The 20,579-nt window shown below is 38.9% G+C and overlaps 1 protein-coding gene across 1 annotated transcript in view; it reads right to left on the bottom strand.

Moving 5' to 3' along the window:
- Positions 1 to 1,839: 1,839 nt before the first annotated feature.
- nt5e (5'-nucleotidase, ecto (CD73)) overlaps positions 1,840 to 20,579 on the bottom strand; it is a 41,611-nt gene continuing 22,871 nt past the window's right edge. The window contains exons 4-9 of the mRNA XM_022664966.2: positions 17,435 to 17,632; positions 11,909 to 12,063; positions 11,200 to 11,308; positions 9,452 to 9,601; positions 7,430 to 7,630; positions 1,840 to 4,001 (exon numbers count right to left, since the gene is read on the bottom strand). Of these exons, the coding sequence (XP_022520687.2) occupies positions 3,829 to 4,001; positions 7,430 to 7,630; positions 9,452 to 9,601; positions 11,200 to 11,308; positions 11,909 to 12,063; positions 17,435 to 17,632 (986 nt within the window). The 3' untranslated portion in view covers positions 1,840 to 3,828. The remainder of the gene's footprint in view (positions 4,002 to 7,429; positions 7,631 to 9,451; positions 9,602 to 11,199; positions 11,309 to 11,908; positions 12,064 to 17,434; positions 17,633 to 20,579) is intronic.

Below are 20,579 nucleotides of genomic sequence, written 5' to 3' on the forward strand. Positions count from 1 at the left end.
CCAAAATAAATAAATCTTGTGACAGTACTGATGATCTACTGGTAATAGAGTGAACTCCACAGTCCGATAAGCAATCTAATGATGATTTTTCCTCAGATGTAGTTCATTAGATAAGTGTGCTTCTTTGGTTTACACTGGGAGATACTAGGCTAACGTTGCTAACAAACAATGAATACAGACCAGACAAAAAAATAGACTTAGTCTACAAACATAGAAAACAGAGTAGCCATAGTGAGTAAAGCACCTTTACCTCCACACATTGTGCTGTTATGTTATAAGACAGTACTGTAGGTCTCTTTCAGCAGTTTTAGTTCAAATTTCTTTTTATTCATTCCTACATAGTTTTTGATAGATATTTATATTAGAAGCAAAAAAATGAACACTGTCTACAGCTATACAACTGACGACAGTTCAAGTGCAGTGTTTGTTAGCCATGTTAGCCTAGCATCCCTGACTATAAACTAAAGAATTAAATATCACATTTTTTACCTGATGTATTCAGGCTAAGTTATCATGTTAATTATATATAACAACTGCTTGTCAATGAATGGGATGTTTGTAACATGGCCAATATACACAGTCGTGTGAAAACGTTAGGTCATCCTTTTTAAAGCTTTGTCTTTTTTAACATAATTAAACATAAAGGGAACCTTTGCTGTCAAAAAGTTGCCCAGAGAAAAACACTAGACTTTGTAAATTTTGATTATTTGGGCACAGTAACACAAATTACTTGAGCATGGGAAATCATAATTACTGTGAAGCACTGAGGTGGAAATGTCATGGTTTTGGAATGCTTTGCCACAACAGGGCCTGAGAAGCTCTAATAGATCCAGTATGATTTTTTAATTGTATCAAAGGGAACTTGAGGAAATTAGGGACCTTTCATAAAACACTGCAGATGAAGCATCGCAGCTGAAAGAATTCTGTAGTGGAGGGAAAACGCTTTCTCGCAGTTGATGTCAGAGACTGGTAGATAGCTATAGAGATTGTCTAATTGAGGTTATTTTAGCTAAATTTGGAAATACCAGGTATTAGAGCATAGGATGTCCAAAATTTTTCCTCATAAAAAAAAATACATTCTTATTACATACATACAAGAATATTTGAATATTTGTGTCCAAAAAGTGGCATAACATAAACTAAAATATTAAATAGTAAAATATTTCACATACATTATATTATAAATATGAATAAATATATTATATATTACATATATCTTGAAGAAGGCCAGTACTTAAAGTTCCATTGAGTAATCAAGTTTATCTAATCAGTGTTCAGTTAAAATGTAATCAGGTAATCTGTTGGCAGTAAAATCGACTTGATTTGCATCTACACAATGTCTGAAGTTCACTCAGAAGTCAATGACCAAACCTGTTTTTCACCAACATATCAGTAGCTTTTTACTGACAGTGTTTACCTGTTTATCTTAAATAGATGAACTTTTTCTTTTGAAATTGTTTCTCAAACTATATATCCTTCCTTCAAAGCCGTTGTGACGAAACAGCAACAAAATGTGTCAGCGGAACATCAAGTTTCATCTAATGTGAGAAATAAGTAAGGAAGGAACAGACAATAAGAGTGTGCTTTGTTCTCTACGTCTGAAACTCTGTAACCGCGTGAGCTACATTCTCTCAGAATGACAATGAATTCACTCTTTATTCAGTGCCTGGGCTATCCTGTGTGCGCAGCTCCAAAAGGTCTTAGTATTGTTGTTTGACAATGACTACAGTAAGCCCCGGAAGGTGCAAAGCCAGAGCCACGGGCATACAGTGGCACTTTCGATGGGAGCAGTTTCCCAGCTTACATTTCAAATGAAACACAAGAACTGAAGAACAAAACTTTGATTTAGTGGAAAGAGAAATGCCCACTGATATTCGTTTAATCAAAAACTGAACATCGTAGTTCTATACAGATTACTGCTAAATACAGATATTTACATCCCTATATAAAGACAAAACAAGAGCAGAAAGAGAATAGCTGCCAGATGGGCATACGTATGATTGGAAAGCTAATATTTACAAGTTAGTTACAGTTGTAATCAGTCTTGTAAAGGGATGTCCTGATCCAATAGCCATATTTTAATGAATTGTGTATCTGTTTTGTTCTTTACTGTCTTAGAGATGATTCTAAAAGGTTATTATCCACAACCTGCAACAGTGATGCAAATGAAAATTTAAATTTAGAATATTTGCTTTGACATTTCTAAGCACTGGCCAGGTTCCCAGACATATATTATGCAGAGATTTGGACTACATTGAAATGTCACTGGTGGGTTCATGCTACAGTGACATTTCAATGCAGTTTCATCAGAAAAACTGGGCCTACAAAAGAGTGGGCCCTACTCTGTGCCTTACTCTGTGCAGTGCTCAACCAAACACTTCTTTCACTTGCAGGTCACAACAGGAAAAAGGCTTATTCTGGTTAATCTGGTTTAAAAAGTAAAGTTTAGCATAGAAGCTAGCAACTGCACATATTAAGAGACTGATGTATTCCCCATTCTTATAAACATGTCATTATATTTATATGACAATATAAACATGACAATATAAATGTTAATTTATATAAACAAATAACCAAAAATAATATCTCAGTCTGGAGTGTGTACCACTAGGGAACAAATAAAAAATTAAGTGATTTTAATGCACCATTCGAAAATTACTGGCAGCCTAACAAACAATTAGGCTAATCAACATCATCAATAAACATACCATAAAATGGTTATTAAACAAAACTTGTAAAAAAAAAAAAAAAAAAAAGGCCAAGAATATCACATTCCCACGCTCCCAAATGATGAACTATTTTCTTCATATCGTCACAGGGTGAGTTGAGGGAACTTCAGCCCTGCCTTCATGTCATGGTCTCAATCAATGAAGCCCATCTGAGCGAAATAGACTGATCAGCTGAGTTGGGCACATTTTAAGGTCGCTGAGCAGGACTGTTTAACTTTTAAGACGGGAAAGAGCTATCATGCTCCAATAAGTTTGTTTTCAATGTGGTGGAGTGGAACCTGGTTAAATAAAGCTACAGTACGTGCGAGTTCACTGAATCCATGTGTTTGTGCCTCTCTCTGCCACATCCTGTCTGCCAGGCCAGTGGCCATGCCCTTATCCCCAGGGGGCGAGCCACAACATCTTATCTAATGTCTTATCTATGTTGTATTATCTGTGAAAACACAAAGCCTGGATCAGTGTTGACATTACAGTATTCACACTATATGGGGGATATCTATACACTATATAAGGACATCCCTAGATTTCTAAGTACTCTAAGACTCTTTTTCCAGTATAAACAAAAATAAATAAATCCCATTACATTTAAAATATCAAACATGTATAATTTTAACATGAATAAGAAAGTTTCTAAAGCTGTGTGAGCTATGCTGTCTGTACTATTGCTTTCATATTTGGAAATCAAATCTTGCCCAATCATCATGTGTAATTATGACACTGTCTGATTATAGGTGGTGTCACAGTTAAGGTGCAGTGGTTACAGTAAGTGATTACATGTGGTGTCATAAAGTAATCACTGCATTACAATTATGTCTACAATGTGCCCATATTCATTTCTTCTACCTTCTTCTGTGTAAAAGTTTAACCTTTTACACAGAACTGCAACGTTACTGAACTAAAATCATTGTTTCCCATATGTAACCTGTATTTATGCCAAACAGATAAAAAGATCTGTACAAAAGTCTAAATCAAACCTAGTGATTCTGTCTAAATTGCTCAGCACTATGAGGAGCCTAACAGCAGTTACTGCTGGCTATCTATGCTCATTACATTATTAACAGTCTGGTATCAGAACTTTAAACTAATTAAACTAATCTCACTAGCTCACAGACAAGACCCAGAGCAGTGCGCACAGCATCAGGGCCATGACGGGACTCTGGAGCCTGATGGCAGAGTTAAAAGAGCTGTAAAAGCGGATGCGGCCCTCCACCGCTGGGTGAACTCTCTTCCTCTCTGTTATGTATCCAGCCACCACAGCTATATCCAGGTCACCTGCAAGCAGATCACACCATTACACATGATGATGCACATCAAAATACTGTTAATAGGTCATTTTACTGAATGGGTGCCATTTCTCTCCCCAGGAAATTACATGTATAAATGTGCACACAAAATAACTTTAAAATACATTTTATTACTAAGCACAGTACATTGACCTAATTGCAAAAGTATGATATGTAATTACAAACATTAATAAAAACTACTTAAAACACTTAAATAAAATAGCATTTGTTACCTGTCCCCACCTCTAACTATAAACTTTACCATGAAATATAATTACTAAAATCATTTAGAGATTTTTTTTTGCATTGTTGTTTGACTCTAAATCCCATCTATGCTTTAATTAATTATATTTGTATATATTGTATATTTGATCTTATTGTAACTATGTATAAGAAGGTCAATCTCAACACTCTGTCCTGTTACCTAAATTGATTCTTAGATCTTTTTTGTTTATTTTTAAAATACAAATTTTGGGAAAATCACTAGAATGTGCTCCTTATGCTATTAGCATAGCTGCCATTTAGCTATTATTCATGTTTTTGGTCATTTTATGCTAAAAACTCATTCCTGTTACTTTAATTAATTCCTGTTACTCAAAACAAAAAAGTAACAGGAATGAGTGCTATTTACAGGAGTGATTTTGTTTTAAATATTAATTATTTAGTATCAATTATTTACATGTTTTTTAAATGTCATCAGTTTTGTAACCATCCTTCGGCTAAGAAACCTTGTAAAAACATTACGTAAAGCTGCCTGAGTTTGACCAGTCCATGTTTTGAATAGTTAAATATATGTTCTATTAAATTCAGAGTTGAATTTAGTTTGGAAGAGTTACAACAAGCAAATAGCACCCATTCGGTGAAATGGCTCTTATATTTTAATGTTTATTTACCAGTTTTGCTATGTATTCACACAGCAATTTGAAGACTCTCTAGATCACTAATAAGTGTTTAAACATGAAAAACAAGAAATAAAGACATGTCTATGCTGGTTTCCCCATGTTCTCATTTGCATATAATATTTTGTGTTCACATCCTTTTTATTTAGAAAAGATATGTAAAAGAGTGGCACTACCTTCAACAGGCAAATTATATTACATTGCAAAATAGATTGACCAACCCTCACCAACCACATCCACCTATCAGTGACACTGACGGTAAGGAAGAAGGAAATGCAAATGTTTGGGCACACTTTTGAACATACTAAAGTTTAAAGACTGCAATTTGTTATTAATTTTAAAACACTATATAAACATATCTATATATATATATATTTTTTTTTTTTTGCATAAGGAAAATACTGTTTAAGTGTTTACGATGCAAAGACTGAACACTAGCAGTAGAGGCATGTTTATAAGGTATTAGATTATAAGAGGCTGTATAGAATAGGGGTCTCCAACCCTGTTACTGCAGGTTACACCTCCACCCAAATCTAACGCATGTCATTTAACTGATTAGTTCTCCTGCAGGCAGTAATTAGACAATCAGATAGGACTGATTAGTGGTTGGAGGTTTATTCATGTGTCTGAGTCAGAAAGGCACCCAGCCAAGTCTGATTTGAAGTTTAGTGGTCTGACCTTCTGTTTATTGGGTGGGAATTTTGAAAGATCTTCTAATGCGTGGTTCACAACACATTTTTAGCTTGGTTTTTCAGTTGCAGACTCTTTTTGTATATCACCGACAAAAACGTGTAATGAAAACTGTAGTGTGAGCTGCTGACAGGCACTCGCCCAACCGTTGCTGATGAGTCACAGATGCCCGACAGACATATAGCTACCTACACCCAGTGGGATTGTGGAGAGAGAAAACCACAAGTCCAACTAATGTTTCTTATGCATGGCTTTGCTAGTTTAATTCTAGCTCATGTGCTATAATTTAGGGCTGGACAATATATTGAGATTTAAAAAACATCAATATATTTTCATATGCGATATAAGACGAGACAATATAGTTTATATCGATATGGACTGCGCTGCGTTAAAGTGAGCCGCCTCAGTTCTCCCGCTGTCTCTTTGTACAGCTTCGCCTAGCCTCACCTCCCTCACTCACTAAACACACTACCCCTCCCCCACCGCAGTCAGCATCGGGCAGCAGTGCAGGAAGAGAGAGAGAGGCGACTGAGAAACCTAACGTTACAGCACATTTCCTGATGGTTTGGATTCAGCAAGTCAGATGAGCAGCAGAATAAGGTATTTTGTAGAGAGGAGGTCAGTTTGTTTCGACAGGGTTTATTTTGAACTTTACTGCCATTGATGGAGGTTTTGCAGTGCAGGAAACTCAAAGACCAATCGCCTGCATTCTAAATAAAGTGTAACGCACACAGAGGAGAGATACGGAGCTCATTCAGACGCTGTTCTTTATGAAAACACACAGTGACAGCAGAACTCGACTTTTCAGCCAAACAGCAGCACGTCTGATGTTCTGAAGCATCACCACCGAACTAAACACTGATCTTTAAAGCAGACACACCCACTCTAACCTGAACTGACCAATCAGCTCCTTCATATGTGTATGAGAATAGACCTGACACCGTTTCAGCCCAGATTTACAGAAAACTCAAACTGCACTTTTAATTTACTTTTTCTTAAGCACTTTAGATGCTCTTTTTCCAAAAGCACAATGTAATTTTTTTATATATCCCTTGTTTTTAGGCTACTTTAAGTATTTGAGGAACTGTTTTATATATATATATATATATATATATATATATATATATATATATATATATATATGTGTGTGTGTGTGTGTGTGTGTGTGTGTGTGTGTGTGTGTGTGTGTGTGTTTATAATAAGTATAATTTGAAATGACTTTCAGTTGTTAAGGCTACTCTAATATACAGGATACGGCACTGAATTATAAAAGTATCAATATAAAATTGGGAACATGTAGCTTTGTCTCAAAAGTATCTTTTTGATAATACCTTATGGGATGAAAAAAATATCAAGATATATATTGTATATCGCAATTCAGAAAAATATACTGAGATGTAGTTTTTGATCCATATCGCCCAGTCCTACTATCAGTTCTCATTTCAAAATGGGTGTTTGGAGAGCAGCCAAATATGTCTGTGTTTTGAAAAACTGTCTAATTAGTGACCCCATGTCACTGATCAGTCATGTAGTGTGAAAGCCACAACAACAATGCAACTATAGCACATCAGTTGTGTAGTGTGAACAACACAACAACCTGACAACTATGTAGTGTCAGACATAAGTCAGATAGTGTGGGCCTTAAGTCAGCAATGTGCCCTGCTATAGAGCTCTAGTAAACATAACATATATTTTTTTCATTACTACTCCAATATATTCTATATAAGGAAACAAAACTATGTAGATGACGCCTATGTGTTTTGCCACAGTGTGTGTTTGTGAGTGTGTGTGAGAGAAAAGACATCTTACTATATGCAGGCAGACTTACCACTGTCATGTTTAAGCTTCTTTTCTTTGATCATAGAGTATCCGTCACCACCATCCACCAAATACGACGGCATTACAACTTTATAGACCTTCTTAGGATCCAAAGGCTCATAGCGAGGCACTCTACACTCAGTACACAAAATACTGGCATTCTTCACACGCTCACCAGCGGGTTTGGTCAGGTCATACTCAATCTGAAACCCTGCAGACACACACACACACCAAGCACACACCATGAGGAACAACCACACAAACAGAAACAAGCTTATCAGAGCTACCAGCAGAAAGTGGCATGACCTTGTCCATCACATGATTAATCTATTGTTTTTATGCAGTTATCTCAGATACCATTTGTTTTTTTAGTTTAAAGGTCATGAGACACTAAGGCTTGAGGTTGACCAGAAAATTGTTGGACAATCTTTCAGAAAGAGAGCAGCAGCTGATTTGCTTTCAGTTTCCCGAGCCGAATGAATCACTTATTTTTGAGAACAGATATGTGGTGCTGTGCTGGTTAGATCAGTAGGTTATATGGTTTGATATGACATATGACATGGATTATGGTTATAGTTCACTCCAGTCTTTACTTATTGACCTCAGAACACCGGAATGAAGCTAGTGGCTCAATGCTAGCTAACAGACGAATTCAGAAGGGTTGGGGAAGGGAGATGGTTACTCAGACTAAATATACCTTTGGGCATGGTGGAGTTTTAACCAGCTCATGTCCCAACATACTGTGGCTTTTTCTCTGTGGTGTATACAGATATAGCTGTGTTTTTCTCCTAGACTTTATTCCAATGAAAGTGCAGTACTTTTAACAGCAGACATTGTCCCAGCGCAGAAATACAGATTCAGACTGCATAAATGTGTACAGATAGAATAACCTGTTTAAGAGTCTGAGGTCAAAACACTGAGAGAAACCACAACTCAAAAAGAGAACCTCCCTAAGAGTACACACTAACATGGCTTCTGTAGAATGTCCAATGTAATCTACTCTAGATGTGTGTAAGATGATTTTAGAGTTTATATAAACAGTGGTAGTGTGATCAGAGGACACTGTCTTCGAGTTGAATTAGTTTAAGCTCCTCTCACACTCTATATCTGACAGATGAAGCAGGAAGATATTTTCTACAGTGTTTACAAGATTTCTCTTGTTCCAATTGTGTGTTCTTATACATGTATCTATTTCTTTCCACATATGTGTGTATAGTTTTTTGGAGTAAAACTCAAAACCTTCCCCCTGGTTTCTGACACCCCCTATTGCATGCTTGGCATTGACCATCACTGTGTAGTCATTCTCTATAGGCTACCTTTCCTATGGGTGTTTATAAGTTTTCTATATTTAAGTGTAGCTGGCTGGCCAGGGCTCAGGGTGGGTGTTGGGCGGGCCTGTGGGCGGTCCTGAGCCGAGGTGGGCGAGGCCATGTAGTCCCTGGTTGACATCGGCATTTTACATCTCTCTGATCAACTCATATTTTTGAGGCTTTTCTTTTACTAGCTACTGCAGACAAGGGAAGCTGAAGAACAGTTTTATATGCAGCATCATTTACAACTCAGAGAGACCTATAGTATTATACAAAGAACAAGAAAAAATGGAATTTGGCGAAAGGAGACCTTTTAAACATTTCTAGCAATCACAATTTTAAAGTATTCAGACGTATAATATATAAAAATTAATGATATATATTGCTCCAATTAACACTGTTTTTATTTGCAATTTTGCTGTGTACAACAGCAATGAGAAAACTCAAAACCAAGACTAACAATGAGAACTTTCCTACATCACAGTGGACCACTGAGAGGAAATTATGTAAGTCTGTGACCCACACACTCTGCCACTATTATTCAATAGCACTGGCCTTCCCACAGTAAGCAACTGAAGAGTTTCTCAGTATGCTAGATGCCTACTATAGAGCTTAAACATGAAATCCACATCTTGAAGTTGACTATGCATCTGCTTCTTACCTAGCAATGAGTATTTACAAAATACTATGATATTACTAATAACTGATTTTTGACCAAATACCTGAGACTTGCAGGAATTCTCCAGTGCTTCCACCATGTCTGCGCACGCTGTGCTCAAAGGCCTGAAGCAGCGTGGATCCATTTAGTTGGACCAGGTCAAACGTCCCACCAAATGGCAGCACAGCGATCACATCCTCCATGGTGATGGTACCTGCAAATATGATCAGACAGATTACAATTACACAAACTATAAACACCTACATAACATATAATATTGATTTTTGTTAAAGGCAGGGACAATAATCTATTTAAAACTTGGTTGCATGGTTACAAAGACTGCTCTCTGATCACAAATATTGTTTATATATTTTATTGTACTCTACATTATTCTACATTGTTACAGTAGTAGGGAGATTTCCAACATGACATGCCTTGCATCACCCTTTAATCAAGATACAATTTAAAATAATAGTCAGATTTTTATAGCTTATTGCTGTATTATGACAGTACTGCTGTCTATTTGCATGATCAGATAAACCATACAGCTGCCTCAGCTGCTCTCTGGAAGAGTTTCTATTTTTCAGAGAGCAAGGAAAAATTAGTTACATAAATGTATATTTCAAATAATTGGCTCCGGTGCATGTGGTGTAAAAATATAACCACATTCCACCTTAAAACATCATACCAACATTTAAAACATGGTGGTGGTTGTGTGATAGTCTGGGGTTGTGTTGTTTCTGCAGTATCTGGATGACTGGATAAGTGAAGGAACTGTGAATATTGCTCTTTAAATTGCTTTAAATTATAGGTATAGAGGTATATGGTTTATTGGTATAAATAGGTTATGAATAGATTTTATTTTTAGTAGAAATAAAGTGGAATTATAATTTAAAAGCTGCATCAGGTGTTTACTCATGTAGTTTTTATTTTAGATTAAAATATGATTATTTAAAACTAGTGCGTTGCAATAAAACAATAACTATAATTATCGTGCAATAACGTTCCCTCGATAGAAAAGTAAGCTACAGTCAATAAAACTTCGATATAACTTGTTTTTCGGGGGTATTTTTGACAGACAACAGAAACAGTCAATGAGAATAGGAATAGTGCCAAACTGAACCAATCATATGGTTGGAATAGAGTTACGTCGGCTTAGGTTGAGCTTAGGGCAAGAGAGGGCAGGAGAGGGCAGAGTGTGTGTGTGTGTGAGAGAGAGAGAGAAAGAGAAAGAGAGTGTGTGGTCTGTGTGTGTGTGTGTGTGTGTGTGTGTATGTGTGTGTGTGAAGAACACGAGTAGAAAGAAACCTTTAAGTGTGACAGAAAGTGATTTGATTTATATTGTGATACATATCGATATCGGCTGATATTAAAATCTTTATCGTTATAAGAATTTTTCATATCGCATAGCCCTATTTAAAACATTTAATTGATGCAAAAATACTAAAATCCAAGTAACAGGGGAATGAGCACTGTATATATCACAGCAGTGTATATACCACAGATACACCTTTCATGCCCTTATGGGCAGCTTACAACCTCTCTGTGTTCAGCTGAAGTCTGCAGTGTCTAATTAAACTGCTTGTGTGGAGGTACAGGACATCGGTGAGCTGTTAACCTTCAAAAGTGAACTAATGGAGAAACCAGGATGATCACACCAAGCTATGAGGGTCATGCGCAACATCCAATGCGGTGGGGCTCTTGCAATGTAACTCGTGAGCAGTTAAGTAACCACAAATGTTACTGCTCAACTGTTGTGTGTTCATGAAAGAAATGTCATAAGTAGAAGAAGCAGTAGAAGCAAACATTTACCATTTCTGTTCCGCTCATCAATCGGAGATCGAATCCCTCCTCCATTCAAAATGCAGGAACCCACATGGTTCCACTGGACTTCATCTGGATATTTGATGTAGTGATGAACCTGCAAAAGCAAGAAATGTGATTATAAGAAAGTGTGGGTTCAAAATAGCTAATATTAGTTAGATATTAGTTTTTATAATCTAGACAAAATAAAACATTGAAACATAGATAAAAAGAATGTTTTACTCTAGAAAATACTGACACATTCTCCCAAATTCCAAATAAAAATGTTGTCATTTAAAGCATGTATTTGCAGGAATTTAAATTAAAAAAGATGCAGTGCTTTCAGATTTAAAATAATTAAAATATATATATATATATCATATTAATTTAAAAACAAAAATACTAATAAGAGTTAAAAAAAATCAATATTTGGTAGAATAATCCTGATTTTTTATCACAGCTTTCATACATCTTGGAATGCTCTCCACCAGTCTTTCACATTGCTTTTGGATGACCTTATGCCACTCCTGGTGCAAAAATTCAAGCAGTTCAGCTTTGTTTTTTTGTTTTTTCCAGCAGGACAAAGCTGCAAACAAAGCCGAACTGCTTAAATGTTTGCACTAACATTTAAAAATAATGTAATCAGATTATCTGCAGTATCTGAATGATGGAAATAATGAATGTTTTTGACAGGTTCAGACTAGCTGCTCAGACTGACCATGGCATCGCAGATTAAATTCCCCAGATTGCATTCACGGAATCTGCACTCTTCAAAGCTTCCATTGAGGTAGACGAGAGTTCTCCCCACATACTGAGAGGAGTAATTAGCCAGATTCACTTTCCACGACTCCACATCCGCCTTGATAGTTGCATCTAGAATTCCACAGAAGGACTTTATATCGTTATGGATTCAGCACAAATATACAATCCATTTATTAAGAATAAAACATTCACAGTACACACTCACAGCCTCACAACCACATTTTCACATCTAACAAAAGCTAAATTATTTCACTAAATCACTTTTTCACTTTCACAGATTTGTGTGTTTTGATTATCATTACTGTCATTTTGGGAGTGGTTTGTGTACTTTAGTCCTAAAACTCTCACGTTGTGAGTTATTTAGATTATGTTTATGTCTATTGTGTGTGTGTTATCCATAACAGAGTCAATCATTATCTTAGCAAATATTTTGCTCGGTGATAAAGTTACAAAACATTCTCAGTTTTACTCATGGTGTTCACCCTTTGACATTCCTCTCATAGACCAAACTACAATGTTTGTATATTTATGGGGATTGTGGGTGGATACCTGACATTTGTTTTGTGGAAACAGGAGCAAAAGTTTGAACCCAAACCCAAAGCATTTGCTAGTACTTTGAGAAAAAACATGCACATCCCCTTCATAAGGAAGAAAAAACCTTATAAAGTTTTAGAGTGAAGGTTTTGGGACTGTAGTGCCAAATGTAGTCCAGTACAAAATAGTAGGTTTAAGTAATAGGTTTAAGTTTCCTTTACTGTCCTAAAAAAGTCTCCCCAAACACAATGTCGTAGAATGTTCCCTCTGTACAAGCTGTCAGTGAATATTCTAACCATAAACACTGTTACAAGGAAGTTTGGCCAATACATGATGACCTAGAATGTTCTTAAATATTCTTTAGCCTAGGTTAAATATTAGCCCATTTAACCTTCCCTGAACTGTGTTTAACATTACATCTCTGCTGTTTTATGCAACAACATGTCACCCAAAAAAAAAACACCCAAGATGGCGGCGCGTTAACACGCAGCGGCCGCTCCGGGTCCGTTAAATGGTGCTTTTGTGTTACTATTTGTCGTTTTTTCCGTTTATTTCCTGCAAATATGTGCATCGGAACACCCGTGCACATGTTCTACCACCGCCAGACCCTGCTACAGTGGAGAAATCAGCCAGAAAACATGCTACCGGACGAGGTTCTGCAGACGCTACTTGAGCTTAGCCTGCTAAGAGACCCAGGCCGCCAGCCCGCGGTGTTTCCTGACGCCGGAGCACAGCGGAAGTGCCATCGCAAGCGGTGCGAGCGTAAGCGGAAGCGCGGAAAGAGAGCCGGGATCCACGCGAGGCTAAAGGCTAGTCCTCGTCTGTTCCCTTGACAATAAACTGGACTACATCCGACTCCAGCGAACAACCCAGCGTGAGTTCAGAGACTGCTGTGCTTTGGTTTTTGTGGAATCGTGGCTGAACGACAACATTCCGGACAGCGCCATTCAGCTAGCCGGGCTAACCTCGTTCAGAGCGGATAGGAGCGCGGCTCTATCCGGGAAGACCCGCGGTGGAGGCGTGTGTGTTTACATCAACACGGAATGGTGTAACAACGCTGTGACTGTCGCCAAACACTGCTCTCCGCTGGTGGAGTTCCTGATAGTCAAGTGCAGACCTTTTTATTTAATACGGGAGTTCTCCGCCGTGCTAATAGCTGCTGTCTACATCCCACCCAGCGCTAGCATTGGTGCTAATGCTAAAGAGGCTCTGTGTGAACTCTATCGGTCTATCAGCGATCTGCAGAACAAACACCCAGACGGACTGTTTATTATCGCCGGAGATTTCAACCACGCAAATCTCAAGTCAGTGCTCCCTAAATTCCATCAACATGTGGACTTTGCAACGAGAGGAGCGAGCGCGCTGGATCTTGTTTACACAAACATCCCCAGCGCGTACAGGGCGGAGCCCCGCCCCCACCTCGCTTTCTCGGACCACATGTGTGTTTGGCTGACTCCAATATACACCCCACTCATCAGACGCTCCAGACCAGTTCAGAAGCAGGTGAAAACCTGGCCGGCAGGCTCCATCTCTGCCCTTCAGGACTGTTTTGAGTGCACTGCATGGGACATGTTTAGGGAGGCTGCTACTGAAGGCGATTCTGTTGATTCGGAGGAGTATGCAGCATCAGTCACTGGCTACATCAGCAAGTGTATTGATGATGTCACTGTCTCCAAGACCATCACTACACGCCCAAACCAGAGGCCTTGGATGACTGCTGAGGTACGTGCGCTGCTGAGGACCCGCGACTCCGCCTTCAGAGTGGGTGACAAGGTGGCCCTGAGGAAAGCGAGAGCCGACCTGTCAAGAGCCATCAGAGAGGCAAAGCGCGCACACGCCCAGAGAATCCACAGCCACTTCAAGGACACGGGTGACGCGCAGCGTATGTGGCAGGGCATCCAGGCAATCACCAACTACAGGACAATGCCACCGTCCTGTGAACGTGATGCCTCCCTCCCTGATGCCCTGAACAACTTTTATGCACGGTTTGAGGCACAAAACAACACGATGGCGAGAAAGACCATGCCCAAGCCGGACGAGCATGTGTTGTGCCTGACTGCAGTGGATGTGAGGAACACTCTGCGCAGAGTCAACCCACGAAAAGCTGCAGGACCAGACAACATCCCCGGCAGAGTGCTCAGGGAGTGCGCAGACCAGCTGACAGATGTTCTCACGGACATCTTCAACATCTCCCTGTGCAGCGCCACTGTCCCAATGTGCCTCAAGTCCACCACCATCGTTCCCGTGCCGAAGAAGTGCACAGTGTCCTGCCTCAATGACTACCGTCCCGTTGCACTAGGCTAGTCATGAGGAACATCAAGACACGACTGCCCTCTACACTGGACCCCCTGCAGTTTGCGTATCGTCCCAATCGCTCCACGGACGATGCCATCACCACCACCCTTCATCTCTCCCTCACCCACCTGGAGAAGAAGGACACTTACGTCAGAATGCTGTTTATAGACTTCAGTTCAGCATTCAACACCATCATCCCACAGAACCTCATCAGGAAGCTAAGCTCGCTCGGCCTCAACACCCCCCTCTGCAACTGGATCCTGGACTTTCTGACGGGGAGACCCCAGTCAGTCCGGTTAGGGGGCAGCACCTCCAGCACCATCACACTGAACACTGGGGCCCCCCAGGGCAGTGTCCTGAGTCCTCTGCTGTTCACCCTGCTGACTCATGACTGTGCTGCAAAACACAGTTCTAACAGCTTTATCAAGTTCGCCGATGATACAACCGTACTGGGTCTCATCACCAAAGGCGACGAGTCAGCATACAGAGAGGAGGTGCAGCAGCTGACAGACTGGTGTACAGTCAACAACCTTCACCTGAATGTGGACAAGACAAAGGAAATGGTTGTTGACTTCAGGAGAGCACAACCCACCCACTCTTCACTCAACATCGACGGGTCCTCTGTGGAGATTGTTAAGAGCACCAAGTTCCTTGGTGTCCACTTAGCAGATAACCTCACCTGGACCCTGAACACCAGCTCTACAGCCAAGAAAGCCCAGCAGCGTCTCTACTTCCTCCGGAAGCTGAGAAAGGCCCGTCTCCCTCCACCCATCCTCACACTCTTCTATAGAGGGACCATTGAGAGCATCCTGAGCAGCTGCATCACTGCCTGGTTTGGGACCTGCACCGTCTCTGACCGCAAGACCCTCCAGCGTATTGTGAGGACAGCTGAGAGGATCATCGGCATCTCTCTCCCCTCCATCACGGACATTTACACCCGCAGCATCCGCAAAGCAACCAGCATTGTGAATGACCCCACCCATCCCTCACACAAACTGTTCTCCCTCCTGCCTTCGGGAAGAAGGTACCGCAGCATCCGGTCCAGCACGACCAGATTCTGCAACAGCTTCTACCCCCAAGCCATCAGACTCCTCAACTGCAGAGACTGAACTTTTTCTGTACATGCACACACACTCTTACCCCACTTACCCCAGAAAATGGAAAGCACTAAAAACCCTACTACCTCACTGGACTCTATTGCACACTGTGTAATAGAAGTAATTACTACCTCACTGGTCTTTTTTGCACACTTTTTGCACACTGCATAATTTGCACACTGTCTTGTTATTTATTATTCTTTGTCTGTATTGTGTTGTATTGTCTGTCTGCACTTTTGTACTGTTGCACTATTGTTCTGTCTACACTGTGTTTATGTGCACCATGGTCCCTGGAGGAACGTTGTTTCGTTTCACTGTGTACTCTGTATATAGCTGAAATGACAATAAAAACCACTTTGACTTTGACAAAGGTTGTGGAGGGCTAAAAAAAAAAGGCTAAAATATTAGGGACAATTCCAAGAGTCAGTATATACATTTTCACAGTTAAACTAAGATAAAAAAAAAAACAAATTTTTCTTATGATTTCTTTAATTTTCCTTTTTTTAAATTATATTTCAAAGGCGCTTTACATATGTAAAATAGCTCATCACATAACCAACTTTCAACATCAATATTTTTTTCAAAAAGATTTTGGTCACTGGTGTTATCAGGACCCTTATATTATATTTTATCATAGATATTTTTATAGCTCTGTTAAACTGTTTCATGGGTCATAGGTCATCAAAGAATAAGCATCTTAAGACATGAGAAGATGAGTCCATACTTGATCATTTTATTTTTTTAATTTGACGATAATTCTCTTTATCAGGCAGCACATAACTTCTTTGTGTCACTTGTGTTTTAATTGTTAACATTTTTTTTATCAAATATATTGCCATATGTCTTATTTTACTGATTTTAAGTAGTTACACATGTTCTCTGAGGCAGGCATTTAACAAAATCCTCCATTTTAACTAAAATGTCACTGGTGTTACAGATGTGTAACCATGTGGTGCTTGTCCTTTTTCATGATTTTATTTTTATTAAAAGTATCCTGCAAGAAATGTTAGAATCATTCCTTTCTGCACTGTTTCTTATATCAGTAGTTAAATGTTCATGTTTATTGGACAAAAATGTATTATTGTTTTTTTTATTTAATAGTATAGCCTTTAAGTATAAAGAAATACTGCTTTATTTTTGATATTTTCAGTGCTTGCAGTATAAACATACTTCGGTAACATTTTCAGTTAAATAGAATTTCTTTATCACATTCAGCCGTATTGTAATTTCAATTAAAAATAAATTAATTGATGACAAAACAAAATACTTCAAGGAGGGATAACACCAGTGACAAACTGACCAAAACTTTGCATTTTATGTTAAAATATATTAACATCTATTCGGAATTAAGCTCTTCATTTTGCATATTTGGTAAGTGGAGTTGTTAATAGACATTTAAGGAATGTTTTTTTTTTCTGGGACAACTTAAATTGATTTTTTAAAAATGTACTTGAATTCCCACTCCAAATGGAGAATGACCCATATATTGTATATATTGTATACCTTGTTACATAACATTATTATCTGGTGTTGTAGTGTTTTGTTGCAGCACTTACCTTCTTCTATAGAACTGTCCAGAAGAATTGGATTTCCTTCAGCTTTTTTCACATTTCCAGCAGAATCAAAGGTCACTTTGAGGTAGCCGAGGTATTTCCCAAAAGCATAGGCCTGTACCACCGGGACCTGACGCCCATCATCTGATTTCACCATAAAGGGGTAGGACCCAGCAGGCACCTCTGTGGATGGAGGGCTCCCTGCAGATACACACAAATACGAGATACGCATGGAATGATAAACACAAATATAAAATATGTTCAACCACGACGATGTGCTGCATGCTACACAATATGTCCACATGTTTGTGGACACCAATTCTAATGACTTTCTAGTGACATTCAGCCACTTAAGTTATAGGCATTCCTTACACTGATGTATGAATGCACACAGAGCTTCTCTGGTCCCTGTAGAGAAATACTAGGGCAGATAAACATGAACATTTTTATACTATGTCTAATGTTAGATGTGGGATAAAGTGGTTTAAAGTTCCCTAGCAATGAGTTGTAGAACACTGGAACTGTGTTCTTTGGAATGATGGAGCTCCATTCAATACTTTTGGGATGAGTTGTGCAGGTGGGAGGGTGATGATCAAACATCCTGGCTGTAACAATACTTCTGTCGCTAAATGCAAACAAATTCTCATAGCAATTATTTAACATTTTAGAAAGGCTTGCTTAGATATTAGAGACAGTAACTCCGACAAAAGCTTGAAAACTACTTTTATTACTCTTGATTTCAGAGAAACCATAAATGAGCAAAGATTCATATAATCAATATATACAAATATAAAATAACAAAGCAATGCACTGAATGTGGAGGTGATTTTAGAACATCTTGAGTCACTTGTCTGTTCAAATGCACAAATCTAGCTAGTCATCCGACATGATCATAACCACGCACTGTGCTGTCCACTGTGGGTGATAATGCCTTCTGTGATCCATTTCCAGTACACCCAGTACTCCCATGTGACACTGTGGATTGAGGAATGCTAAATGCCTGACTGCACAACTTCAGAAATTTAATGTACCATTAATATGGTACTGAGGCAACACACGATAAATTTACATACTGCTGTATTTCACAAAAATGAATAAACCCCTCATATTTTTGCAAATATTTCATGATATATTTTAATGGAACGTCACTGAAGATATAACTGTAGTACATGATACAAAGTAGGGTTGTCACAATACCAAAATTTTGTCTTCAATACCGATACCAACTGTAGTATCACGATTCTCGATACCAAAACGATACTTGGAAGAAAAAAAAACAATAAAAATATCTGAACATAAAATGTTTATTTTTGACTGAACTGGATTGAACACTAAACAATGGGTGCAAACGTTTTTATTCTAAAATGAAACATTTGTACAAAAAACAAGTTTCGTTTTTATAACCTTAACTATAACATAATTATCTAAACACTTCCTAAAAACTAAAACTAAAACCAGAGGTAATGGTAGCCTGACTATGTGAGCCTGACGGGCGGGCAGAAGTTAAGTTCTGAATAAGGAAAATAAAGAGACAGAAGAACATTACAATGTTATGTTCATTTTAACACTCACTGCTCCGTTTTATTAATCAACCGTTTACCGTTTTTAATAAGCCCATGTTCAGTGTAACGAGCAAGCAGGCTACGTGCCTGACCACAGATTTGCGATGGAAACGCGAAAACGTGAACATCTTGAGTTCATGTTTCACAGCCAATGGGATAATGGAGAAATAGAGAAAACCACGGGTCCAAAACAAAACTCCTGCACACTCCTCTCCGTGTTAACGTGATTTACTAGCAGTCGCTAGTAAATCTTAGTAAAGCTACAGACAAAGCTACAGTAAAGCTACTAACTCCACTAACCTGTCGACTTCACAGCTCTTTGTAGAGATCAGGGTGCTTGTCTGCTAAATGAGCGAAATATGATCAGAAATATGTTAAATAACATAGAAGCATAGAACTATTATTTAATTAAAATGATTTTTAAGAACGGCTAAACACAGTGCTGCAGGTCAAACGCGGAGGCGTTCACGTGCGAGAGAGAGAGACAGACGGAGAGAAAGAGACACAGCGAGAGTGAGAGAGAGAGATTTGCGTGTTCTGATTTGAGCTACTCAGAGGTAAAGGTTCTCTTTTATCTCCTCGTGCTCATATTCTAGTCCCACACATAAGTCTGCAGCTCCCTCAGTGTTTTCTGTCGTATTTTGTGGCTAGCGCGAGCGCTTACAACTAACACCGCGGACCGCGAGGTGCCGCCGCGCTTGTGCCGAATCCGCTACTGAATCCGACTCCCGCTTCGCGGACAGAATCGCCACAACACCCCCCGCTGTACAACTGCGGGAGTGAAAACAGAGCTAATAAATAAAGTAGTTTGGTTTCACTTTCAGTTTTCGTTATTTTATTTAAAAATAAAAATATAAATAAAAAACAGATGCCTACATCTCAGACTATTTTCCCACACTTCACTCCTCGCGCCCGTTTTGTCCACAAGTCGCGGACGAGAGACATCTGTTATTTTAGCCGTCGCCATTCTACACTCGCTGCTGCTCTGCTGGCTTTCGCGTGAATCGATTCATTTGTTCAGAACACTAAGTTTATCTGAATCCTGCCACACCGACTGCTGCGGTGTGAATCAGTTTTCTTATGAACTGAATCAAATCGCGCCTACTAATTTGACTCATTTGAAGCTAGTGACTGGGCTATATACAGTATCGAAAGCATCGAACGCTAAAGAACCGAATCGTTTGTGATGACGTAGTATCGAAAAAGAATCGAACCTTCGGTACACCGTGCAACTCTAATACAAAGTAGTCAGTGTTCAGCTTGTATAAAGCTGAAGATAAAGGTGATGGACTTCTTTAAGCAGAAGACAGTGCTAAAACATAATGGTGGCGACACAAATTAAAAAAACACTTTGGGCACAATTTCATTTAGGGGTGTATTCACATGTTATTTAACAACATAAAATATCACACCAACTAATCTATTTAAAAGTCTAAGTCAAAAGTCTGATTTAACAGAAACTTCCAGTGCCTTGATAGGGAGCCAGCTGTCTGCTGCTGACCTCTCACAACTTAAACAGGTCTACAGAATGATTAGCCAAGCGTTCCTTAATGCAAAATCCAGAAAGTGCATAGACACGGCACAAG

Source organism: Astyanax mexicanus, chromosome 1 (genome assembly GCF_023375975.1).
Source record: "Astyanax mexicanus isolate ESR-SI-001 chromosome 1, AstMex3_surface, whole genome shotgun sequence".
Taxonomy (NCBI): domain Eukaryota; kingdom Metazoa; phylum Chordata; class Actinopteri; order Characiformes; family Acestrorhamphidae; genus Astyanax; species Astyanax mexicanus.